Source organism: Nomia melanderi, chromosome 7, assembly GCF_051020985.1.
Source record: "Nomia melanderi isolate GNS246 chromosome 7, iyNomMela1, whole genome shotgun sequence".
NCBI lineage: Eukaryota > Metazoa > Arthropoda > Insecta > Hymenoptera > Halictidae > Nomia > Nomia melanderi.
The window spans coordinates 8,227,117-8,252,551 of record NC_135005.1 but is presented as its reverse complement, the minus strand read 5'-3'; the positions used below and the strand labels follow the sequence as shown (position 1 = coordinate 8,252,551).

General features: G+C 32.4%; 4 protein-coding genes across 14 annotated transcripts; 2 read left to right on the top strand and 2 right to left on the bottom strand.

Moving 5' to 3' along the window:
• Window positions 1-344: 344 nt before the first annotated feature.
• Window positions 345-3,660, top strand: LOC116424389 (glycerate kinase). 2 transcript variants are annotated; one of them, XM_031970727.2, is made up of 3 exons: window positions 345-488; window positions 721-759; window positions 846-3,660. In XM_031970727.2, exons 2-3 carry the CDS (start codon window positions 722-724, stop codon window positions 2,980-2,982), a joined length of 2,175 nt encoding a protein of 724 aa, XP_031826587.2. In that variant the 5' UTR covers window positions 345-488; window position 721; the 3' UTR covers window positions 2,983-3,660. The 2 variants fall into 2 exon arrangements, with proteins under 2 accessions (XP_031826587.2, XP_031826586.2); XM_031970726.2 differs by having other exon boundaries at window positions 843-3,660.
• LOC116424388 (small G protein signaling modulator 3 homolog) lies at window positions 3,020-9,021 on the bottom strand. Of its 2 annotated transcripts, none has more exons than XM_076369087.1 (15): window positions 8,957-9,021; window positions 7,051-7,306; window positions 6,700-6,881; window positions 6,527-6,625; window positions 6,287-6,450; window positions 5,996-6,206; window positions 5,792-5,922; window positions 5,480-5,713; window positions 5,193-5,287; window positions 4,977-5,122; window positions 4,787-4,884; window positions 4,537-4,716; window positions 4,043-4,464; window positions 3,795-3,955; window positions 3,020-3,722 (listed from the first exon to the last, which is right to left on the bottom strand). In XM_076369087.1, the coding sequence occupies exons 2-15, from the start codon at window positions 7,117-7,119 to the stop codon at window positions 3,530-3,532; spliced, it is 2,385 nt and encodes a 794-aa protein (XP_076225202.1). In that variant the 5' UTR covers window positions 7,120-7,306; window positions 8,957-9,021; the 3' UTR covers window positions 3,020-3,529. The 2 variants fall into 2 exon arrangements, with proteins under 2 accessions (XP_076225202.1, XP_031826584.1); XM_031970724.2 differs by lacking the exon at window positions 8,957-9,021 and adding an exon at window positions 8,684-8,832.
• nsl1 (non-specific lethal 1) lies at window positions 8,498-18,635 on the top strand. 9 transcript variants are annotated; one of them, XM_031970714.2, is made up of 12 exons: window positions 8,498-8,616; window positions 10,832-11,056; window positions 11,690-13,364; window positions 14,056-14,558; window positions 14,682-14,876; window positions 14,978-15,206; window positions 15,325-15,432; window positions 15,518-15,593; window positions 15,903-16,062; window positions 16,245-16,465; window positions 17,046-17,180; window positions 17,657-18,635. In XM_031970714.2, the coding sequence occupies exons 3-12, from the start codon at window positions 11,905-11,907 to the stop codon at window positions 17,801-17,803; spliced, it is 3,234 nt and encodes a 1,077-aa protein (XP_031826574.1). In that variant the 5' UTR covers window positions 8,498-8,616; window positions 10,832-11,056; window positions 11,690-11,904; the 3' UTR covers window positions 17,804-18,635. The 9 variants fall into 9 exon arrangements, with proteins under 9 accessions (XP_031826574.1, XP_031826572.1, XP_076225199.1 ...); XM_031970712.2 differs by having other exon boundaries at window positions 8,591-8,732; XM_076369084.1 differs by lacking the exon at window positions 8,498-8,616 and adding an exon at window positions 9,092-9,208.
• A 432-nt stretch (window positions 18,636-19,067) lies between these two features.
• Window positions 19,068-21,207, bottom strand: LOC116424390 (DNA polymerase delta subunit 2). Its single transcript, XM_031970728.2, has 6 exons — window positions 20,780-21,207; window positions 20,357-20,658; window positions 20,066-20,276; window positions 19,794-20,001; window positions 19,424-19,716; window positions 19,068-19,337 (listed from the first exon to the last, which is right to left on the bottom strand). Exons 1-6 carry the CDS (start codon window positions 20,994-20,996, stop codon window positions 19,219-19,221), a joined length of 1,350 nt encoding a protein of 449 aa, XP_031826588.2. The 5' UTR covers window positions 20,997-21,207; the 3' UTR covers window positions 19,068-19,218.
• Window positions 21,208-25,435: the final 4,228 nt, after the last annotated feature.

Genomic DNA, 25,435 nt, shown 5'->3' with positions numbered 1-25,435 from the left:
AAATTTTACATTGGTTTTAAGTCTATTTGTATATCTTGTTTGCAGTAGCTACAGAACTTTATCAGATTTCCTTAAGCTTTGAGCTCAAAAGTTTACAGAAGTTTTCTGTTGTCGCGTAGCTTCTGGTAGCATACTAAATATAAGCATCAAAATATTTATTTTTACAAATTGACAAATACTGTATTTCTATCATATAAATAAACGCTATTTTCGTTGTTTAAATGTAGGCGCTGTATGCATTTGTACAGTCAAATCAGATTAAATACCAGCAATAAGAATGCAATACAGAAGTGTCTCGGTTCTTATTAAAAATCTTAAATCTTGCTTTAATTCTCAATGATTGTGAGAGAGATGACATTGCATGAATAAAACTGTCGCGATGTGAATGCGCAAATTTTCGTTTGTGTCCGAATTTCAATTAAGTGAGTGTTTTTGTGTTTATTTATAATGTACGTGTACTTCGGAAATGTATAATAACTCGTCTAAACGTAAGTCACCATTTTGAAACAATTTACAACAATAAATATTAATAAAAATTTGTTACTAGTAGTACGAATTTTTTGTGTTAGTATTTATTTTAAAAATCCAGAACACGTACTTATCTAAGATTTGAATGTTTAAAGGTTCTATGTAATATGATTTTATCGATAATTAAATTATGTCTAATAAGTCTTATTCGATAAGAATGTGTATGTAGATAAAGTGTGCTTATGATTTCAGAATGCATTATAGATTATTACATAAATTCACACGCTACAGGCAAGTGTTTTAGTAATTTTTAACAACGCAATTATTTTACTGTTACATTGTGTATCATCAATGACTTAATAACATCTTTTCAGTAGTCCAGTTCTTTTTAAGTCTAACCTACTAAATATTGTAAAATATACGAGTACAATTATGTCTACAAATCCAAAAGTTTTAGAAGAATCTAAATCTATTTTAAAAGATATGTACTTTGCTGGTGTTAAAGTAGTTTCACCGAAGCAACTTATAATTAATAAAATTAAATTTAAAGATGGAACATTACAAGTTGATGATCAAAGATTTCAATTAAAAGAAAATGTGTATCTTGTTGGTTTTGGCAAAGCTGTCATGGGTATGTCCATAGTTCTTGAACAAATGCTTGGTAGTCATTTAAAAAAGGGAATAGTTAGTATTCCTTCTGTTTCAACAAATGCAATATGGGAGTCCAAAGATAAATCTTATTTTCCCATGTTAAAAACTGGTGTAGTAGAATACCGCGAAGGAAGTATAAATAATCAACCAGACAATAGATCGTTACAAACAACCCATGATATTATTGATTTAGTAGAGTCTTTGACCGAAAATGATACTTTAATCGTGTTAATATCTGGCGGTGGTTCTGCATTACTTTATATGCCAAGACCAATAATCGATAACGAAGATAAATTACTACTATGTAAAAGGCTTCAAAATGCAGGTGCTGATATCAAAGAACTTAACACGGTCAGAATGAAATTATCCATGGTCAAAGGTGGTGGTTTAGCACGAATGGCTTTTCCAGCATCCATTATTACTTTAATATTATCTGATATTGTGGGTGATCCTGTCGATTTAATTGCCAGCGGTCCAACAGTATATAATAGCAAAGTACCAAAGCAAGCTATAGCTATTTTAAAAAAATATGACTTATTTGACAAATTAGATGGAGATGTAAGAAAAGCTATCATGTCTAAAGAAACTTTCAAAGATAAGTCATTACTAACTGGAAAGAAGAAAAAAAAAGAGTTTAAGCATGTTACAAATATTATTTTAGGAAATAATCAGGTGGCAGTTGAAGCAGCTGTCCTTGAAGCACAACGTAAGAAACTTACTCCAATAACATTGAGAACTGATATTACTGGCAATGTCCATGATGTCAGTTTAGCATATGTTCATGTAACTAGTTTAATATGTCTCGCATTGGAAAAAAAATTAGAAAGAGGAGAATTCTTTGAAAAAGTAAGAGATATTCCTGTGATGTCGTTATCTACCACTAAAGTGGACGAAATTTATAACTTAATTGAAAATATAAGTGAAGAAGGAATAGTATTAATTGGAGGAGGAGAACCAACAGTCATAGTTAAAGGAGATGGCAAGGGTGGTAGAAATCAAGAATTAGCTTTACATTTTTCCTTAGATTGGTTAGCCAAAATAAAAAATAATCCCCACTTTGCTGAATATGATGTAATAATGTTAAGTGCAGGAACGGATGGTCAAGATGGTCCAACTGATGCAGCAGGAGCATTCGGTTATCCTGCTATTGGACCAATAATTCATGATTTGTATGCAAAAGTAAAATTAATAGCTTCAGAAATGCTTGTTCATCTACAGATGAAGAAAGAGGCCATAGAAAATAAAGAAGATGAACAAGAAACATTAAATGATTTAAGATCTCAAGAAATATGCAAGTTGCATGAATTGAGTGGGTTTCTTGTTAAAAAAGAGGAAAAGTCAGAATTTGAAAAACAAGAGAAAAAAATTGAAAGAAGTGAATTTAATAAAATGGAAGGTGTACTTCCATTAATATATCGAACTATGGAAGTGGAACGCTTACTTCCAGAGAATACTTTAAGTAATAATGACTCGTATAATTTATACTCGCGATTCAAAAAAGGTTCAGAACTATTGAAACCTGGCTTTACTGGTACTAATGTCATGGACTTACATTTTGTTTATATTAAAAAACGAAAATGCGAATGTAAACTAGATTTTCTTGGTAAAGAGCTAACTGAAAACAGTTTAGATGATCATGATTTACATATTGATCCTTCAACTATTGAAAAGTACAGACAGATGCAAATATCAAAAACTTTTGATTGGGGTTCTTATTTACCTGCATCATCGTTCCTTGCCAGTGACGAGGCAGAATACCCTAATATAAAAATGATTGATGACAATCTGGTAGATCCATGTTGTCGCAAAGATAGGAAATTTCCTTTAAAAAATGTGTTAAAGGATAAGAATCTTCAAATATGACATTTTTGTTTAAAAAACAATGAAACAATTGTTAATATTCTATTAATCAAATCAATTAAATATATATTATTATATATGTAACAATCAAAATTTTATACATTAAAAAGTCAATATATCCGTCAAAATTATTGTTTAAACTTTTTATACAATATTAAACTTAGAAATAATCATATAAGTTACTAAACATCTGATAAATTCATCTTCTTAACAATTTTGTTTTCTTTTCCCATATAGAATTTACAGTAATACATAATGGTGGGTGGGTGTGTGGGTGTGTGTGTAGTTTATACATAAGTAGTTCCCAATTAATTAATTTGATTATAATTTTGATAACTAAACTTATATTATTCGTGATGAATGACAAAAGTCAAATAATTTATATGTAATACATAAAAATAGTATGTTACTATTATATTTTTATAACATGTACATACACTCGCACACGCACGCAGTATACATTTTATTATTATTAATATATATAATAGTAAGTTTATTTGTACTACACAATTACCTTACCATAAACAATTAATACTTCTTATGTCATTAGCTAAAGATCCCAACTAAATAAATGATGTTTGACTAACATATCCCGAACACCATCTTTCAATGGTTGCGATTGTTCTTTCTTTGCTGGTAATTCCCAATCTGGATTTAAATTAAATGCAAATTGACTTAATATTCTTAGTTCACATTTAATTTGTACCCATCCAGGGCTATTGATGAAACTCCATGGTTGGTACCTTAAAAACGAATAATGTTTAAAGCAAATTTAATGTTTAAACCATATATAGTTTTCATGTAATGCTTGTTACCATTTTTGTACAATTTCTACACAGGAACATAAAACTTCGAGCCATAAATGTAAGACCTGTTCATTTAATCCTAGGCAGATGAGAGATCGTAATTTTACATCCATTTGTGCATGTGCATTGTCATGTGTTAAGTTTACTGATTGTACACATCGATATAACAACTGAAACAAATTTTTATACAAATTTAAAAAAAAAATATACTTTAACGTAATATTATCAACGTAATATAAATGAATAAATACTATTACCTCTTCTGGTGTAAGTACTTTACCATCTTCATCTAATCTATATGTTTTACAAAGTACTAATCTGCTATAAACAGAATTGAAATCTTTCTCTACTTCTCTGTTTGATGCTTCTTCTATGAAAAGCCATGGATGGCATGGACCACCTAAAAATGATGGTCTACGCATTCCATGTTCCAATACAGCCTTTATCGCGGGACATAAAGTACCCCTGACTAAATCAGTAACAGCTTCACTAACTGCATCATCTCCGGCACATGTATATTGTTTACTTCTTTCGTCTAATAATTCTACGAATTTTGCAGGAAACCAACCCCTTAATCCGTTTAATTCTCCCACCCAACAATGTTCATCTTTTTGACTTAAAATTGTGATTATATCGTTTTTTCGAAAACCCAATTCGTCATCATCGTGTCTTTCAAAATCTGTAATAAAATAACATATTAATAGTAATTATAAATCTGATAAAATAAATTATCTAAATCATATTAAAGTACCTAATAATGCCTTAGCTCTTCTTTTTCTAGTGCGTGATACATTAACATAATTGTCATGATCCTTTGCATGACTTTCCATAGTATAATCTGCAATAATTACAGTGTTACTCAATTTTGGATCAACATTTATAAAATGTCTAGCGACTTGTAAAACAGCCTCTCTTAAATCCACCAATATTTCTGGAATGTAACTGTTATTATTTTCTTTTTACAACAATATACATTAGTAAACGCTATATGCTTTAAATACCTGTTTGACGAATGTTTTTCGATTTTGCATCGTCTTCATTATCGTAATTCCCAAATAAAAATGTTTGTAACATTGACTTATTTCTCTTCATTTGACGCCTTCGCGAAAGTGTAAATAATTTTTATAAAATAATTACAATTTTCATTAAACCGCATATTTTTAATAAATAATTTAGTCATAAATTGTATACCTATTAAGATGTTGCTTTGGTAAATTTGGTACTGCATCAGGATTGCCTACCAATCCGCCCTGATCAGCCATTAAATATGCTAAATGTCTACGTCTATGAGTTTCAACTAGAACGTCTGTTAATGATCCACTTACTTCTAAAGATACCTACAACAATAATAATACTAATAACTTTTACTTTCCTGTAAAGAAATGTCTACTTAAAAAAGTATTTTACATTAAATAATTGTTCTACATCATCAATGTCTCCTGGTATGTCTGAGAGAGCATTAAATATTTGAGCAGAATTTTCCAACTTCTTTAACTCAGATTCTGTAAAAATATTAAATAACATAAATGTTATATAGTGTATTACAATGAAATTCGTATTTAATGCGTTAAATATTACTTATTGAACTGTTGTAAAAGTATTTAATGAATATAGTATAAAAATAATTAATGAAATTTCTTTTATTGAAATACCTTGTAAAAATATTCTATTATTTGTACAATATAAATACATACCTTTTATTTTTAACATTCCAAGTGTAACTTGAAATAAAACTATAGATCCATCGAAAAGAAACATATCCCATATTCGCAATAATATTTTCATATGTACAACAGAGGCGAATAAGGTCAAGAACCAGTGTAAGGATATTAAACTCAATTCTATATCGTGTTGTACTAAAACATGGTCTATATCAGGAAGGTAATTAGCTACTAATGTACGAAGCACTCTTTGGTCAGCTTGAATACCTGTTAAATAATTGAAATATATTTAAAAATAAAATTAGTTACCTTTTGTTTGTTAACATTTACTGCAATTTATATTACCCAACAAAGTTGAAGAATAATAGGATGCTGGTAGTAAATCTTCTACTATGGTTGCCATCATTAAAAAAGCATCTTCTTCCTCCAAAAGCAATAAGAGAGATGCAGCTATTGTTCCAGTACCCTGACAATACCTTTACAGAATATATAATAATAGTATTACACAGTAAGAATACTAAAGTAGTAATTCTTGAAAGTCATTTTTACCCAATCTCAGGATATAACCAAGCAAGAGCACGCATAACACGTCTTAACCGTGGTATACCAGTACTATGAAGATGGCTAAAACATGCATTGGCAGGCATAATACGAAGTAAATCCTTTTCTATTTGTTTGTTAGTCATCAATGCATCATTACTTGATGCTTTTACAATATCTTTGTACATTATTTCAGAAGAACTCTTTTTTTGTAGTGCACCTATAAAAATAAATTAACGTTACAATCAACTCATTTAAATATCTGAGTACTGAATTGTTATTTTATGATATGCATTATACCTGACATTCTCATCCAAATTTGGGGTCTCAGTGAATGAGGTATACCATGACGGACCATGTCACGTAATTTATCTGTGCGAGGTAATCTTCTATCCAAATTCTGCCATGAAAGTTCCGTTACTTCTTTATTATGACTAAATTCCAATAAAGCAACCCACTGTAATCTAAATGTATTATAATTGTTAATATTTCTTGATATATAATCAAAGTATTAATGTAAAGTATCAATTATCTCTATACCTATGCTGTGGATCTTCAACGAACGGAATACCTAACAATTTTTTTGAACTCTGTTCTGGTCCATCTTCTTCTTCAACTCGAAAACCAAATTCGTCAAATCTGACATATTATATTATGCATGTATTAATCTTAATTGTAAAGACACCTTATAAAATCTAATTTTAAAAATATACCTGTATTCAGGTTGCGAATTAGGATCGTCTGGCTGATTTAATTTAGCTAAAATATTTTGGGGCCACATGGACGGTGTCAAAGCAGAAAATGGACCGCCAGGAGCAGGAGACAAAACTTCTCCACATAAGCCTGAAACTTCCACTTCAAATTCATCCTCGGATACAGCTGTTTCAAGTTTTTTCTAAAATGTGGAAGAATAAACAAATTCGAATAAATAGTATCAAGTTCCATAAAATTCACAAAAATAAAATGTTTCATAAAACTTGTTATACACATAAATACAAGTTTTATTTGTTAAAGATCTCTCTAAATTATAAATATATTTTAAATAAACAGAAAAATATACTTACATTATGATCTTCTTTCCCAACATAACCTTCATGATCACGAACATTAAATAGTGATTTGGCGATATCCATTTTATTTAGTATTAAAATAATTCTTATTTATTACTCTTAAACGCACTCACTTTGTTTTTAATAATTTTTTATTATACACGCGCTGTTACATTTGTCATGTCTTAAAAATACTAATCTGCGAATAATGTTCACATTCCTGAGAGCTTTACGTTTACTTCGCCATCTGACGTTGCTAGTGATTATAAAACTAATAACAAACTTCCATATTTTAATTTCAGTCAAATTAAATTAAATTTTTAAAAATTATGGAGCTTTCCACAACAATTTTTATAGGTAATCTATTTATCATATAGTCCATAAACAATTAATTTGTGATTATAAATACTACAGAATTGCGAATATGAAATACCATTCCGTTATCGCGTGAACTTGGCTTCAGATATTTGTTTTTATACTGTCAACCAACATGTAAATTAGAAGTAAAACTTAAAAATTTCTGTATTTACATAAAGTAAAATAAAATAAAATCAAATTTCAAATTTATTGGTAACTCAACTAGGTTAATTATATAGTAAAACTCAACTCTACATTTTAATAATTATTTTAAATCTTTGCTTATTTTGATTAGTAAGTCAGTACAGTGGTCAATGAGCACCAATCCATGTGAATTGTTTCAACAAATAATCGCTAAATACATCATAATATCCACAAAAAATTCATATCATTTACGAAATATACAGAGTTGAACAAACTATGATGCTTAAACACTATTTTTGCATCTGAAAGAAGGCTATAAGAAGTAATATTTCTTTCCATGACACGTGGCTCTATGATATAAATTGCAGCACCACTAAACACGTGGCCATTCTACTAGTAATAAATTCGTTTAAATATCTGAATTATATTTAATAGAACTTCTTCGATTTATACACTTACGACAACAATAATAACACAAAAATTATACCAGTGTGAACATAATATTTTAAAGAATATTTTTAAATTACCATTGCAGAATGTCCTTTTCAATAGACATTTTTTTTATCATAACTACAAACATAGTATAATACATAATACTAGTTACTAACAGAAAAATCTTAATAACAGAGAAAACATGCAAAGTTTACATATCTATGTATTTTTTCGCTATCAATAATTAATATCATACTACTTTTTATATTGCATTAAAAAAACTCATATTAAGAAAGCTAATCGATAATACTATTTGTTTATGATTTATAAATACCCCTCAGAATATTATTATATTCGCCCTAACAATATTTTCACATCGACATTATCATCAGTGTAAAAATAGAAAGATTTTATTAAATGAAAACTCATAAATTTAAACGGGTCGATTATTGACAGAACGACCACGTGCGATTGGCGCTGGAATTCTTTCCATAGAATTTTTCAGCATAGAAGGGAATGCAGTGTTTCGTTGGATTTCTCAGGAGGCACGAGGAGGTGAACAAACATCTACACGTTCACTGGTGTACACCTAACAAGATTACAATTTTATGAATCATCAGAAGGCTAATATTCGCATGAGTCGAAGAGGTAATAGAACAATGCCACACGCAGCATTAAACGTATCGAGAATTCTTTGAATATTATGTAACTGTACATCGAACAACAAAACACCGATAAAGCTGGGATAAACGATGCAACCAAACGTAAGAAACACTTTTTCAACGTTTTATTAACGCTCGGTGTAATGTACACAACGGCACTTGTTTCATCAACTGACATAATAAAGTTCAAACCCAATAATATAATTCAATCAAAAAAAAAAAGAAAAAAAAAGAAACAAATGAAAAGAAAAATTGAAGTCACACGCAAAGATAGGACGTGCAAATACGGTTCACACGTGTAAATAGTATCTATGGAAATAACATACGACGCTGTCGTCCCGATATACGAAGTTTACGATTCGTGGCTGTTGCCGCAGCAGGTGTGTCCGTGGGGAATAAGCGGGAAAGATAGTGCGCAGCGTCTAGGGTTTTTCGTAAGCGTCGCGTATCGAGCCGCGAATTGGACTTTACCGCCGACATTATACATAGAAAATGAATCCGATTGGGTAGCGTGGCACGAAGGCCACATCCGGCAGCAGCACTGCAGTATTGGTCGATCCTGCTTCAGCAACAGCGAAGTTGGTCGAATTTCCTATATATTATTGATAAATAGCTCGCGTTGCTCGTGTGTGACTTTACCAAAATCGACGTCGGTGTCCGTGCTCGACGAGGAGAAGCCTGGACCGCCGGGACCCCGTATCGCGTACACACCGACGGGATACCGAGAAGTGACGCAAAACGGTTAGAAGTACGCGCGTTTCTCGTTACGAGAAATTAGCCGAGGGATTATCGTGTATTGGGTGTGACGGACATTTATATCCGTGCAAGTTACACGAAACCCGTGTCGTGTTGCGCAGTGCCAAAGAACGCTCGATTATTCGCGGATCTTACGGGTGTATGCACGATTATGTCGAGCGCCCCCGAGTCGAGGTGAGCGTTATAGGAGGGGAAACTGCCCAAAAGAAGCTGTCTTCGAATCTGTTTTTTGCTCCGCCATTGTACGCTACACACACAGGAGTACTGCAAAGGAAGCCGCTCGCCTCGTTCCTCCGCGTGTTCCTCGTTTAATTACATTTTATTTATTTTCAAGACCGATCATTGTTCAACCGTGTAAACGCGCCTATGTACCCGCGTTAACGTTCATCTCGTGGTTACGCTATTCATCAGGCGAAACACGTTAGTGTCTTCTCTCTCTCTCTCTCTCTCTCTCTCTCTCTCTCTCTCTCTCTCTCTCTCTCTCTCTCTCTCTCTCTCTCTCTCTCTCTCTCTCTCTCTCTCTCTCTCTCTCTCTCTCTCTCTCTCTCTCTCTCTCTCTCTCTCTCTCTCTCTCTCTCTCTCTCTCTCTCTCTCTCTCTTTCTCTCTCTCTCTCTCTCTCTCTCTCTCTCTCTCTCTCTCTCTCTCTCTCTCTCTCTCTCTCTCTCTCTCTCTCTCTATTTCTCTGTCGCGCGTCTCCCCCTCCCCTCGTTCGCACGCATCTTTCATGGTTTCTCTCTCCTCTCTCCTCTCTTCTCTCTTTCTCTGTCTTTCTGTCCCACTCTGCTTCTCTTTCCCTTTCTCTCGGTGGCTACTCTCGATGCCCTCGACATCTCTGCGGAAGTCGCGTGTATGAAGGTTTTTCGCGTACGTGGACATCGTCGGCGACGGACGCGAAGTGATTCGTATATTAGAATGCCATTGCCGGGGATACAAATCTTGCGCGTCATTATGCAATAGATGTGCAGCTGACCGTAGAGAAGTGTCGTCTCCTCTTCTGCTCTTTCGACAACGAGGACGGCGGTAATGCTGCGCGGCATGTTTGTATCTTTGTTTTCCGATACCGTGCCACGACGAGGAAACGTTGCCGCTACCGTTGCCGTTGCCGCCGCTCATTTGCTTTTCTATATTTCGCGACGGATAATCACGTGGGAATGCGTCAGCCGATGCTAGGCGTACCTGTTATTAATCTTTGTAACGCGTATATTCGGTAGTGTTGTCTAGTGTACCTATGTATGTGGCTCACTTTTTTCCGGTATCGTGGCGTTCGAAACTCGCACCACCTTTTCGAATGTAATTTTTCTTATTCGTTCGGTTCTCTGCACCTAATTCCGTTCCTTGAAGCTTTCCTCAGATTGTTTCACTTCAAACTTCTTTCACGTCAACGTTTTCCAGTTCCGACGCGCACCGACTTTTTTAATAACGCGTTATTATCGTTCACCGGCAGTCTCTTACCGCTTCGGATTACACGACGTTCGATGTTCGCCGCTCGAAACTAGTGATCCAACGCTGGAGCATACATAATATCCCCGTGGGAAGAACAAGCTCTCTCGCATTTCTGACGTTCCTCTAATGTTATCTCGTGTGCTTGGATACTGCTTTGGCAAGAAACCTTACTCCGAGTGCTCTGCGATTTTAAATATGCTTCCATTGAGCACGCGAAAAATACAAGGTGAGTGGAATTTGTAATGTTGTTCGTTTTGTTGGTAGAAATTGCTGTAAAAATAAATGGATCTTGGTTTAAAATAACTTATAAAGTAAATTCGCAGACGCGTTGATTAATGGAAGGTTTATACATTGTAAACAAAACAATGAATTGAACTTAAATGTTTGGACTGTTTTGTGTTAACGTTTGTGTACTTAATTAATCTTTTATTTTATTCGATGTTATCTCAGTATTTTGTGTTTTGTTAGGTGATGTAATTGTTATGTATATAATTAGGGAAATTTATGACTTTAAAAAGATTACAGTCACATAAATGGAATGTTGTTTTCTTAGAATAGTTAATTAGTGATCTAGTGTTTGGATTTAAGTTTGCTGTTTAATAAAAAAATGGTGCTGTATGTAATAAAATAAGAATTAGCATTTGTCTTGTTTACAGTATAGTAATATTCAGACTTGTAACATCATTGGATTTGATATGTACATTTTTATTCGATAATGTTAATAATTAGTCTCTATTTAAACGTGATATACTATGATGTTTATAAGATTTATTAAATTAAATTGTTATTTATATTAAACATTAAACATTATACGAGTTGTATTTTCCTCTTAAATTGACTATTGATAATTTGTTTGCAGATTAGTTAATGTCATCGATTGGCTTCAAATGTATCAGTGGAGAAACTAACCATTATGGATACAGAAAAGACTGTTGAAACAACATAGTGTTGTTGAGAAATGAATAAAACATAAGGAGGATTACAAGAAGAAAGAAGTAAATCATAAAGAAGACGCTGATCTGGGCAATAAGGATATATAATAAAAGCACAAGACAATATATTAGTAATGGATGAATGGGAGTGAGTACAGTGCACGTGAAGTGCAGGTGTGGGTGTGCACGGGGGGAGCCTCTGGATGTCGAGGCCGCAGCACTGGCAGTGTCAGTGGCAGTGATGGCCCCTGCTCTGACGGAAGGCGGTCCTCAAAAGCCTGAAAATTTGCTCCCTTCCCTTCCAGCTGGTGGGTTCCTTTCCCCAGAGCAGGCTGCACAAGTCTGTCAGAATCGTGAAATTCTGGCTAAATTTGTTGTCTCTGCAAACGTTCAACCATCAAAGATCGACGAGCAGTGTTTACATGGTATATCTAAGGATCTTATTCGTGATGTCATCAATTCAAAATATGCTAATGATCTTGATAGTTTGTCTACATTTACGCACGGATCTGACTTGATTACAAAGAAGGCATTAATTAAAGAGGACTGCGAGCGACGAGATACTCTGGACAATCCAGAAAAAAAGGAGATTGACATTATAATGAACGACCCATCTATGGGTGATCAAGCGGACAATATGGGTTTCTTAAAATCAAGCGCAGACTTGCCTTTGGTAGGCTCAGAAGTTGCAGGAGACAATAAAAATCTGGACGTGGATCAAATAATGGCCTTTAGTACTGATATAACTGCGGATACTGAACAATGCAACATAGGCAATGTCAGCGATATTGGGCAGAATGTAGAAGAAATTTTGCAAGTTATTAAATCTATCGAAGGAGTAGAAAATGCAGAAAACATATCTGCGGGTGTTAGTGAAACAGTGCCAAGCACTGTGGATGGTGTAGAGATGTTTTCTATACCTGAGGAAGGATTTCCTTCTTTTGCACGGGACTTACTTAACGATGTTGATGTCATGAGTATTTGCAACAACATGAATATTGCAGAAACTGTGGACCAACCGAAACCTAACAATTTAAAACTACAACAAGATATTGTTGCTCAGAAACAATTTCAGAATGAGAGGAGGTGTGCATTTCTATTAAGAAGACTGAGGAAGTTGCAGGCAAGAATAATAGGCAGGCATGTAGCGGAAGAAAATACAGGAGTTCTGGAACTTGCCCATCATGGAGTGAAAAAATATCTGTTTCAAGAATTGGTTAATATCGGTTCTAAATCTAATGTTAGAAACTTTCCTGAAATTAATAGTAGTTTGAATTCATTTTTGCAAAAAATTGAGAAAATGTGTGTTGCTCAGAGCAATAGTGTGAATCGACAGCGATTATGTTGCCGATATTTTGGTGGTGGATCACGTGACAGTTTAGGTGGTACTTCTGGCACTAATGGCAACCGTCAGCCAGTGTTTGGTGCTCCCCAAATTAAAGTTAAAGGTGATGAAGTGGAAAACATGGCTGGACCTTTGGCAACGCAATTGCATATTGTAGAATCTAATCTTGACTCCGATTGTACCGCATCTAGTAGTGGTGGAGAAAGTTGTGATGAAATGCAGTCATTTAATAATCCACATCAGCAACATTTATCTATGTAAGTTTCAACCTCTTCTCCGTTATAAGAATTTATTTTTCATTCCAAATTCAATTATATTGCTTAATACATATTGAAAGATTTTAAAATCTATTATATCTTATATTTTGTGTAGAACAGAAGTACAAATTCATGCTTACTTTAAGTTCCACACAATAAGACATCAAATGATTTATTCTGATTATAAATAATGTTTACTCTAAAAAACAGTTTTCATAATAGTCAGTTTCATTGCATACACTTTATATAGTTTTTACAAAGGTTTTATACTATCAAATTATGTTAATATAAACATAGAAAAGTTTGAAACCGATTAAATATGTTTGGCCGGTTTCAAATTATTTTGCCTCATAATATTTTAGGTGCAAAAAATGTCTCATTTATTTTAAATATAGGATATTATTATTCTTTTTCTACCAGTGTGAATATATAATTAAAATAGTTGTTTGAATTCAATGAAAATCATAATGCACAATAAATATTAAAATTTAATACTTCTATTTATGTGAAATTGTTTAATTTAACATTTAAAGTGGAATTCATGGTATATTTGTTAGAGTTAATTTAATATATTTTTGTTATAAAAATAATCACTGGAAAAGGTTCAAAATATTTCACATTTAGTGAAATATTCGTACATACATAAATATATATATATATATATATCTATGTTTGATAATGTTACTTGTAGATCAAAAAGAGCAGCATGGAGGTATGCTCAAGATCGTGCAGGGGTAGCTGCAAGATGGACATGGTTGCAAGCACAAATATCAGATTTGGAATATAGAATTAGGCAACATAATGAATTGCAACGACATATTAGAGCTAATAAGGGATTAGTGATACTTGATAATACAGAAACAGTAAACGGGTATAGTGGCGTTTTACCAGGTTCCACAGGACGTTATAATTCACCAGAAGGTGAATTATCAGCTAGTAGAACACGACCATTTGTGTGGAACTTTTATAGAAAGAGGAAACTGTTACAAATAGACAGGTTACATGAAGTCTCGAAACGAGCAGCAAAAGCATCAACAGTAAGATGCAATTGTGATAATGTATTACCTCCATGTGCTTTGTGTACTGGAAGATTGGATCCAATGCAACCGCAGGAACCAATTGAACAAATGTCTATACAAGAACGAGTTGCACTTGTCGATTCTAGTTATCATCCTGTGTTGTCATTTACTGATGGTAAATACTTTAATAAAGTATATAAAACACTTTGTTTTATATACGATCTTACAAAAATAATTTAAATATAACATGTAAGAGCATTAAAATTATGTGACATATGTAAACAATTTTGTTGTTTAGAAATTACCCAAGGAACTCATCTTGAAGCGATTATGAAATCAGTGGAATGGCAACAAAAAATGCTAAGAGGAAATTTACGAATTACTCGGTTGAAGGATAAAGATAGTAATGAGAGAAGGAATAAAAAACTTCCAGGACATAGAGCAAAATATGCTGCCCGGTTAAGAAAGTCATCTTCAAGTATTCTGACTGCAAGTATGTATAATGTACTTCCACTGTTTAAAAATGTTTGTTTATCATACCACTATGTATGTTTATTCTTCTTAATTTATATACTATTGAACCATTTTCTTCAGGAATCAAGAGAAAGATGTTAAAGGGGAAAAGAAGTAGACTTGGACACGATAGAAGTGTTCATAGTTTGAGTAGAAAAAGGGTGCAAAAATTGCCAACTGAAGATGATGATGATATTAGCGCACTTTCCAGCTCTAGTAAACATTCATCTCCAGTGCCTTCTCCTTTGCACCATACTACTACTTCTACAGAGAAAAATACTGTTAAAGAGAAGAGTTCCACTTCTCATGGGTTAGTATCATTAATTCATTTCATATGAAAACTTCTTTTCACACATAGTTTCTGTAAACGGATAGTTTTACAATTAAAAAACCGTCATTTCTTTCACGAATAACATTTTTAATTACAGGCGTTTAAGGCAGAATTCATATGATATTGACAACATTGTTATACCATATAGCGTAGCTGCTTCAACTAGGCTTGAAAAATTACAATACAAAGAAATATTAACACCAAAGTAAGTAACACTAAATAAAGTTAATGTTTTAAATTTGTCGTCGTTTGTGTTATAACATATACTACTTTTTTTCTGTAAAACAAAGGTGGAGGTTATGCGAGGAACCTTCGAAATTGGATATTAAGAATGGCGTTATGCATAGGCCTAGTCAAGACAGTGATGTAAGTTTATATATCTTAGTAATTGCTTAACACATTCGCAGACGTAAATGCTATAGCATTCATTTTCATTGTGATGCAAAATGACATGAATGCTATAACATTCAAATTTATAAGCTACATTATCATGCATTTAATTCTACATAGCTGTAATTTTTTGAAATTATTTTTACATTTTAACCCTAAGAGTACTGCATTTGTATTTTTTCTATTTTTGCAACTTATTAAAATTTTTACTGTCTGCGAGCGTGTTAAGTAAATATGGAAGTTGATATAATTTGCGGATGAAATAATAAAATATCTTTATTTTAGTTTGAAGATATGTCGGATGAAACTATTGCTTTGAGGCATGAACGCAGTGAAAGAGAAGAAAACAAACGCTTTATGACATACCTGAACATGCCACATCAGTCACGTATTCGCCATAATCGTAGAACGGATAGTCGAGCGGACAGCGGTGCAAATACACCAGGTTATTATAACTTCTAAAATATTTACTTACATATTATGTAATGAAAATTGATTACATTATCCATATAACTTTTTAATCTATAATTTAATGTTTGTATTTCATTTGTCTCTTCACCTTGAAAAAAAGTGATTTAATCTAAAACATTGTTATTAAGAACAACAAATTGTTGTTTTTCTTTATAGATCCTATGTCTCCACACGCAAGTGATTTTGGTGGAGATATGATGTCACCGATTACATCGCCTCCTGCGACTCCTTCTCAAGTTCAAGATTCAGAACATCAACATAACTCTGATACACATCGATCATCTGCTTTACAAAATGCGTTCCGACGTCGTACTACACCTACATTAAGATTAGGAAAGGATGATACGAGTACATCGGTGAATGAAGATGAAAATGAGGTACTGTTTCTTTTCGTGCATGTGAAGTGTATGCATGAATATAATTCGTCCGGCGATCGATGTGTTTTTCAAATTCGAAACTATATTAAATGTCTCTGACATTCTTAAAAAAACTGTTTATCTTATTAATAAAAGTGAAAATATTTTAAACGGAAAATAACACAAATTTACATTGAACGGATTATAAGATGCGTATAAAATAATGATACGAAAACACCTACTTGTTTAAATACTTTTGTTAATGTCCACGCGTATGTTAAATATAATTTATATTGTACTGCAGTAGTTCTTACCGTTTGTAGATGTGATATGTAAGCCAAGTAGCAAGAATTGTCGTAACACTATATAAATTTATGACTGTAAAACCAAACAACAGAAGTCGCATATTCAACAAATTCGAATTCAGACGATAATTAAGTTACTTCTTGAACTGTGAGTATAATATCGAAGACAACAGTCAAGTTTAAACTATAATATCTTGAAAGTGAAAGCATGTAACTTATGTTGTTGTGTTTTACAACCATGGAAATATATGCGGAGTTACAATATTCTAAAGAGAATTATGTAATGTTTTAAATAGATTTTGCCATACGAACCAAGGGTATTTCCATTATCTGAAGAAGTTTATGACAAAATGCTGGAAGTAATGCCAGATGGGCATTGGCAAGCTTCGTCAGCATCTCTATGCTCCCGAGAAGAAGAAAAAGCAGATGATGTACGTACTCTGTGCTTGTATTGAGTGTTTCACTATTAATTATCTAAGTCAGAATTTTTTATTACGAAACACATGTGTGCTCGTACTGATTATTAATGTAAACTTTGAGCCAACTTTCATGGCTCCTCAAGGCTATCCCTGGTAAGCAGTACCACTTGATGCTTCCTATTTTAAACATGATTCATTTTATTTTATTGCATATTTCAGAATTTAGCAAAATATTTAAATGAGATTGTATTGCATTTACGTAATGTTTATCTTTTTATAAGCATATTAGAATCTTTTTGATGAATTAGCCCGCCGCTGTTTATTTTCTTCTCGGTTGTTATAAGCTTGTAAACTTGAATATAGTATTTTTTTTAAAAATATATATATATATATTTATATATTTATATATTTATATATACGCAGAATAACCGTTGGGTAAAATAGTATTTTTACAAAAACTTAGCTAGACGTTAATATTTCGTTTCTAGGATGGGGAAATGGATTGTCCAGAATCAGATTCAACGGAATCAGCTTGTTGTGACATAGAAGGTGAGGATCCTAATGATCCTGAATGGACAGTAGCTGACGATAGGGATACTGAAAAGGAACGAATACGTCCGACGGCTAAAAGATAGGATAAAATCTTTAATAAATACAATATGTCTACGTCGTCGTTACTATATGCAGAAGCTACCTGTCAATTGTTATATATACCAGTCGGTCATGTAATATGCACCTTAAGTTAATGGTATTACGAATCTGTAAAGTGTATTATAAATATAAATTTTATAACTTCATTCTGCTTAAATCAATGGAAAACCTTAACGATTGCTTTTTAAGTATTGCTATTTCGGCCAAAGCATTAGAATAGTATATCAATCCTTTTATTTAGGATAAGGATATTGTTATATTTTTCTTTCACTGTTACAAATAATAACAGGGCATAGTCCTTTAAAAGTTAGAATCTCGTATGAACAGAATTAGATAGTTTTATACACACATATTAAAAAATATTTAGTAAAAAAAATGAAAGTGTATTTATATTATAATCAAATCCTTATATTAAATAAAAGTGCCAACTGAAATGTTCTGTAACATTACCCTTCGACGTTGCATTATTTCTAGTTGCGAAATAAGTTTATTGTAACATAATCGAGAACTACCCGACCAGAATTCAATTATTACGAACACTTATAATTTATTGTGTGTCCCTATTATTGTGTATAACTACTACGCTTCGATATTTGTCTTCTGTTATTATTATTATATTATTATTATTATTATTTCTTGAAATGATTTCATAATTTTTGCATCTCATGTAACAGTCAAAAACAGTTTACATATAGACTCTTTAAATAATATGTACATACATAATTATCTACATTCACTTCACGATTTTGTTCACAAAATGCAGAGATAGAACTATCAATTTATGAACAAATAATACACTCATTTCACTTTAGTTATTGTAGATAAGTGAAACATTGAAATTGGTTTAAATTTCGGCATTAAAGTATTATCTCATATTCTGTATTTTGACTGTTATGTTCTTACTACTTATAATTTATGTAGCATGACTTCATGTTTATTTAAGAAACAAGTTCATTGTTTAAAATCTCATGTCACTGTGATTTCGCGATTTTTTAACAATCTGTGATATTACATGTAATTTCTTTCTTATTACATTCTTTATATTTAGTCGAGCATACATATATTTAAACGTCGTGTGCTTAGATTTTGTACATCACATTTTGAATAAAGATGAATAGGCAGTAATGGAATTTATTTTTCTTTGTAGAATTTTATTTTTCAGTTTTTAATATCGTTTGAAGTAAACAAAACAAATTAGAAAATGAAACGAATTTCAATAACATGCATATGCATATCAATAAATGCAACTAAAATTAAATGATTTTCTTGTGTACACAATTTTAATGAAATTTGTATACATTTGTACATTTAAGATCGGAATTAAATGGAGAGCATTGTATAAAAAATATAAAAATATTTGTCTCATTTGGAAAACCTATGTACTGGAGTGGTAACTGATTTATGTATTACTGAAGGAAACATATTGTGTATCTAAATTTTCTAAATCTACTATTACAGCTGTATGGGTAGTACTGAAACTGGGAACTGATATCAGTCTAATCGTTTGGTTCTCGTTACCTAAAAATTCAATTATTAGTCAATTTTTATGGTATGAAGAATTATAAATTATTATTAGGTTTGATTGCTTTAAAATCTATACAAACCTTTCCACAATTTTGTTTCAAATTTCTCTGTGTTACCTACAAAATATATGTCTGGACATTCTGTCATGATAAACAGATCTTTTTCATAGTATGGACAAGCAAGTAATGTATCTGGAGCAGTTGGACACATATGCCTCCATAATAAAGTTTTCTCTAGCCAAACAATGGGAGAAACATTTATTTCACCAGTTGCTTTTATGATGTCATTGATAGATTGACCACTAGTACCAATTATTATTCGTTCCCCAATTTCACCAATCCACGGATTTGTAGTACTTTTAAAACTTTCAAGCCTATTATAGAATAGAAATTTTGATCTCTATAAATAAAAATTTTGCTTATTTTCGGAAACATACGGAGATAATAATACCTAGATGATTTTGGCAATAAACATGGATGTAGTGGTTTTTGGGGTAGCATAGCATTTGTAGGATCATGTTCTCCTGGCATTAAAGTAATGGCACAACATTTTGCCAAATTGCTTAAGAAATCATCCATAGTTTTTATTGCAGCCCCGATTTTTTTAGCTGACGTATCTGTTTCTGACTGTGTTGTATTACTATTTCTTATAGTATTACCTGTTATTACAAATTATACGATTAATGATTTTTCATAATTTTTACAGTATTAAAATCAATTTACCTGCAATAATAAGTTGAACAATGGAGGTCCCATCTTTTTGTACTTTTATATTACCGGACATTCCACATAACCAATCAGCAAGGAGGCATATTCCCAAACTTTCAAGACTTTCGGATAACTCTAAACCAGATACTATCACTAATTTTCCATTAGATGTACATTTGGTTATAGATCTCTTTGATACACATCCAGGAAAGCACCAATCTTTGACCTAAACATAATGCATAACAATAGTCTTGGCATTTAATATACAACCATTAAGATATACTTTCTTGTTTAAGTAATAATTACCTTAAAAGTTCCATCGCTATTTTCATTACCCTGTATTGCGCAAACAACTCCAGTAACAATATCCTTCAGATTAACATTTTCGCCTACTAATTTAATACGTAGCATTTCATCTTCTAAAAATGGCAAATCTTTCTCAGAACAATAATCTGATCTATAACAGGGAATGCTGAGTTGATGATCTTCACTCAGTTCACGCAAGATCGATGGTTTCCATTGTTGATGTTTGTAAAGTGTACCAATTATTATACATTCTTGACCTTCTAATTTTTCTAAGTCAGCTAACTTTACTATAGGAATATTTCCTATTTGAATAAAGATACGTTTAATTCACATTTGATAAAAATATTATTATTAAAGTAAATGTCAGAATTCTTAAATTACTAATAATAATGTTTTTTATGATATAACGATAAATATACGTACCCCATTTAACTTGAACTTGTGAGATTAAAACATCTCTTAATTCAGAAAGTCTGGAAGCATATATATGCGCAAATTGTTTCGAATAATCATTCTTTGTGCTTGTGAATTTTTTTGAAAGATTTTTGCATTCAACTTGTTTTCTTTCAAATACTTGTGGTTTATTGCCGTCTGATTTAAGAAGCAAGTTATTGCATTCTTCACTGATTTTGTGAACCATAGTTAAATAAAATAATTCAAAACTTTGAATAGATTTGTGTTTATCGATTACAATTTATAAAACACGTTAATTCCGTTCGCGCCTACACTGACTTTAAAATTCATATAGATGTTCTATAGAATGTAATTTACTGTTAACTGTACTGAAATACCGACACCATTAAAAATACCCTAGTACATACACTAGTGGATTTAACTTTACCGAATTTACTGACGAGAGACAAGATAGACTGGACATCTAATGTAAATTTTTGTCACACGGTCGAGGGGTTAGTGACCTTCTTACTATTCCAGTGTCACTTACAAACCTACCAACAGAGTGCAAATAAATAAAATAAACAAATAAAAAATACGTTTTTTTATTTCCTTGTTTCAATATTAAATTTTTCAGACGATTGAACACGAAATCCTATAAGATGTCCAGTCTATCCTGTTTCTCGTCGGTGCTAGAAGGATACTCAACTCATAAAATCATTACGTTGTTTTATGATATAGGAATATTTGTCTAGACCTTGAGAGAAACTCGTCCTACTTTAGTGTCACGCACATTACCTACTAATAATTCATGAATTTACATCTATAAATAGAAATCAAATTTTTTTTATAGCTTATTCCTATTACGACCTAGCAAAACCAAATATACATATACATTCTGCGTATATAATTATACGATCAAAATTAGAGTTCACTGAATATAAATGCATAAATAACAATATAAATGTTTGGATTGCAGATTGAACAAATTCAGGAGAAATAATTTAAAAATTATTTCATTCTCAACCAGTTCAGAATCATTCTTGGTGTTCACTCGCGATTCTCTTTGACCTCTAATGGTTCCTAAGGGTTACTAAAGACCACATGAGGTCTGCACCTTGACTTGAGAGATCGGGTGTTACTGGTGAATACTTTTCAGATTAGAGTACTTACAACTAGCCGGAGTATCAGGACTGGGAACAATAAAAATACACGACATATTTTGCTTGTTTTATTATTTCCAAATCTTGCTTAGAACCTGAAGAAATTCTTTCACAATCTAATAATTAATTAATGATAATTAAGTTTAACATTAACGCCTGACAACGACGAAGTAAAGGTTATAGATATATATATGTATATCCGTATATATACATATATATATTTATATTTATGATTATGTATGTATATAAGCTAATCCTTGCCCAGACACACATTGTTGATATGCAGTGTTTCGCTTCATCATTCAAATTTATTTTTTTTCTACAGGCATATAAATAAAATCTTATTGCTTAATATTTTTTTAAATATATATGTATATGCATATGCATATATATAAATAAATATATATATATATATATATTTATATATATGCATCTATACACATACATATATTTATATACGTATATGTGTATATATATGTACACACACACGTATATATACATATATCCATACATATACATATATATGTATATATGTATATATGTATATAGATATATACACGGTATCATTACCATTACATATGATGATATGTTTTTGTAGTCCCAATGATTAATATGCACGCATTTGTGCAAAATGTCTCGACGTGAGACACGTATGGACGGATTGATCCAGATGCAAAGTGGACGTTCCGAACAATCGAGCTTGTTAGCGCGATAATTTCGAAAATTTTTTGTTTGTTTTTAGTTAACGATTAACATCGATATCGAACAACTTTTTCGTTCGTCGTTTGTTCGTGTTCATTCTTCAAGAGAAAAAGGATATATATGTATAGTAACGGATTCGGTTTCGACGTCGTGATCGATTTTCGGAATGTCCTCACGTATCTGGCAGTATTTTGACGAGGCCTAAGATTGTCGTTTCAACCTCGCCCGTGAAGAAAATGACGCAAGCAAAAAAGAAGAGAGAGATTCGCGCAGCTCGCCGTTTTCATTTTTTTTGTTTACTTTCTTTTTCATCCTTTCTTTCATCGATCGCGGTGAGGCATCGCTCAAAAGCCCCGTCGATATACTGATATTAATTAATCAATTAATTATCAATTAATTATTATTATTATTATTATTATTATTATTATTATTATTATTATTATTATTTGCTCACTAAACATCAGATTCTTACGTCTGTAATAAATCATATCGCTACGGTAAAGTTATTATTTTTTTTTTAGATATCACAATAACCTTACACAGAAAGCTGCAACTAATTTATTATTACATTAATATTAATATTAATATTACTTTAATGTTATTATTAAATATTATTATTCGTTATTATTTATTAATTATTAATCATTATTATTATTATTATTGTTTTTTTTATCATCTACCTCGTAAATACGTCGGGACTTTATTTCTTTTTGTCGTTTTTTTTCATTTTTTTTTGTTTTCTTATCAATTCACCTATCAACGAAAACACCAAAGTAACTGGTTTCTTCTTCCTTCTTCGCCCCCCCCCTCCCAACCCCATCTGACACGTGATTCATCCAGTTTCTCCCCCATGTTTCTCTTCTCGGGGATGTTAATTGCTTTTTATACCGTGACCTGTGCGCGTGCGCAGGTTCAAATTTCGAATATGTCCGTTGGTAGAGGATGAAACGTTCAACTCGTGTGGTCGACGACGAAAAATCGGCGAAACCGAGTGTGGTCGGCCGTTTTCTCGTTTCGTTCGCTGGTTTGTATTCGTTTTTTCCGAATGATTCTTCTAAACCGCAGCTCCCCACCCAACCCCCCACCCAACCCTAATCCTATTCCCCGTTTCAGCGTCAAGCATACGCGTTTCGTAATTGTCCCCTATCGCTTCCTCGATTTCAAACGAGCGGTCTCGTTTCGTCGTGGCTTTCTTTCAAAAGTCAAACGTTCTTCTTTGTTTTTCTCTTCGCGTACGCGCGACGTTAATCGAGGATCGAACGAAATCTTCACCTCGAATGGCGAGTCACGTCGAAATTCCGCTGGATCGAAAACGATTTTCGTTCTCCGATCGACCAACGTCGGTCGCGTATTCAAAAAACACGCGTGGATTCGTTGGCGTAACCTCTAATCATTCGACACGCGGTGTCTGTACACGAAAGAAGCTAACGACGATACCATTCGAGTTTCGTTCCCGTTTCGATGGGAGAAACGTTGTTGCAGATTTCAATGAAGTTTACGTTCGATCATTCGGAATTTCCGTTACGTTCGAACAACCTCGAAGCATCGAAACTAGAAGACTGAAAAATTCGAGACGTCTCCGTACCGAGAATGGGACGACGAAGTCTGTTCCTCCGATCACGGTAAAACCGTGTATTGACGGATAAGTATTAGAACGAATAGATAAATCGATCGTTTGAATGTTTGTTAAAGTTCTTCGTCGCGAAACGTCTGAAACTTTTGTTCTTAAAATTACAGTTCTAATGTACACAGAGTATCTTAATTTCAGCGAATCATACGTATGTTCTTAATTCTCCGTTCGCGAACGTGTAACAGAGATGCTCCTCTTAGCGGTCATCTAATCGAATAAATTACTATGCTTATGCGAGCTACTCATTAGTCGAACCGGTTAACTTAACAAAACGGAAAAATAGAGAAAACTGATGCAACAGCTATACACTGATTTTTAAAGTTTTCCTTTAAATAGAAAATTGAATAATTATTATGAAACGTATTTTTCTTCATTATTATAGGTGTATATATAAATTGTATAAAATAGTATAACTTCAAAGTAATTTTTATTATTATTGCAAGTTTTGCACGGGCAAAAGAATTCTTGTTATTTCATGATGGCACACCCAATAATAAGGAAATTTATTTTAAATATTAAAGGTTAAATGAAGCGCTTTAACGATGAAATCTTAATAAATTCAAGAAGTGGAGTTAATCGATTTGGCCAATGAACAACTCATGTATAGTACGGCGGACAGAGTTAAGATAGATCATTGATCACTGACAAAACGTTCGGTTACCAGTCTCCCACAGCCATACGCGGTTAGTGTTCCCGATTCGGTCCCGAACTTGTGAACGCTAACAAAAAGCAGGCATCGTTGTGTAAGTTACACGTTTCGCAGATGAATATTATGAACATTGTTATAAATGAATGACAACGACGTTACAAATATATTCTCTTGGCATTAGGTTTACGGACATTTGTTGTACGGTTCATTTGATTGTTCCTAGATAAATTGATATTCGTTCATTTAGTGGGTTATCCCAGAAATAATGCTGTTTCTTATATTTCCTTTATTTTTAAAATACAGATAAACAAAACTTTTTTTCAAGTAATTTACAGATAGACAATTTATAGATAATGAAGGAGAATATGCTTTAAATTAGAAAAATTAATTAGTTTATCTTTGTTTTTAAATATAAAAGAATCATAAAAAACCGCATTACTTATGAGATGGCCCGATAGATCTTGGAAATTAGAGGTTTAAAAATAGACCACCAGGATACATACACGTATAATGGCATCGATGAGAATCGACGTAAACGTTTA

What these genes read in the sequence shown, in the direction of transcription:
- nsl1 (XM_031970714.2), top strand. Translation starts at nt 11,905, where the DNA reads ATGGGAGTGAGTACAGTGCACGTGAAGTGCAGGTGTGGGTGTGCACGG. An exon ending in AAGAGTTCCACTTCTCATGG is followed by an intron (nt 15,207 to 15,324) that starts GTTAGTATCATT and finishes TTTTAATTACAG; the next exon opens with GCGTTTAAGGCAGAATTCAT. An exon ending in TGAATGAAGATGAAAATGAG is followed by an intron (nt 16,466 to 17,045) that starts GTACTGTTTCTT and finishes TGTTTTAAATAG; the next exon opens with ATTTTGCCATACGAACCAAG.
- LOC116424388 (XM_076369087.1), bottom strand. Translation starts at nt 7,119, where the DNA reads ATGGATATCGCCAAATCACTATTTAATGTTCGTGATCATGAAGGTTAT. An exon ending in AATTTGGATGAGAATGTCAG is followed by an intron (nt 6,207 to 6,286) that starts GTATAATGCATA and finishes TTATTTTTATAG; the next exon opens with GTGCACTACAAAAAAAGAGT. An exon ending in GTAGAAATTGTACAAAAATG is followed by an intron (nt 3,723 to 3,794) that starts GTAACAAGCATT and finishes TTCGTTTTTAAG; the next exon opens with GTACCAACCATGGAGTTTCA.
- LOC116424389 (XM_031970726.2), top strand. Translation starts at nt 722, where the DNA reads ATGCATTATAGATTATTACATAAATTCACACGCTACAG. An exon ending in CATAAATTCACACGCTACAG is followed by an intron (nt 760 to 842) that starts GCAAGTGTTTTA and finishes ACATCTTTTCAG; the next exon opens with TAGTCCAGTTCTTTTTAAGT.
- LOC116424390 (XM_031970728.2), bottom strand. Translation starts at nt 20,996, where the DNA reads ATGGTTCACAAAATCAGTGAAGAATGCAATAACTTGCTTCTTAAATCA. An exon ending in ATAGCGATGGAACTTTTAAG is followed by an intron (nt 20,277 to 20,356) that starts GTAATTATTACT and finishes CATTATGTTTAG; the next exon opens with GTCAAAGATTGGTGCTTTCC. An exon ending in TGTTCAACTTATTATTGCAG is followed by an intron (nt 20,002 to 20,065) that starts GTAAATTGATTT and finishes TTGTAATAACAG; the next exon opens with GTAATACTATAAGAAATAGT.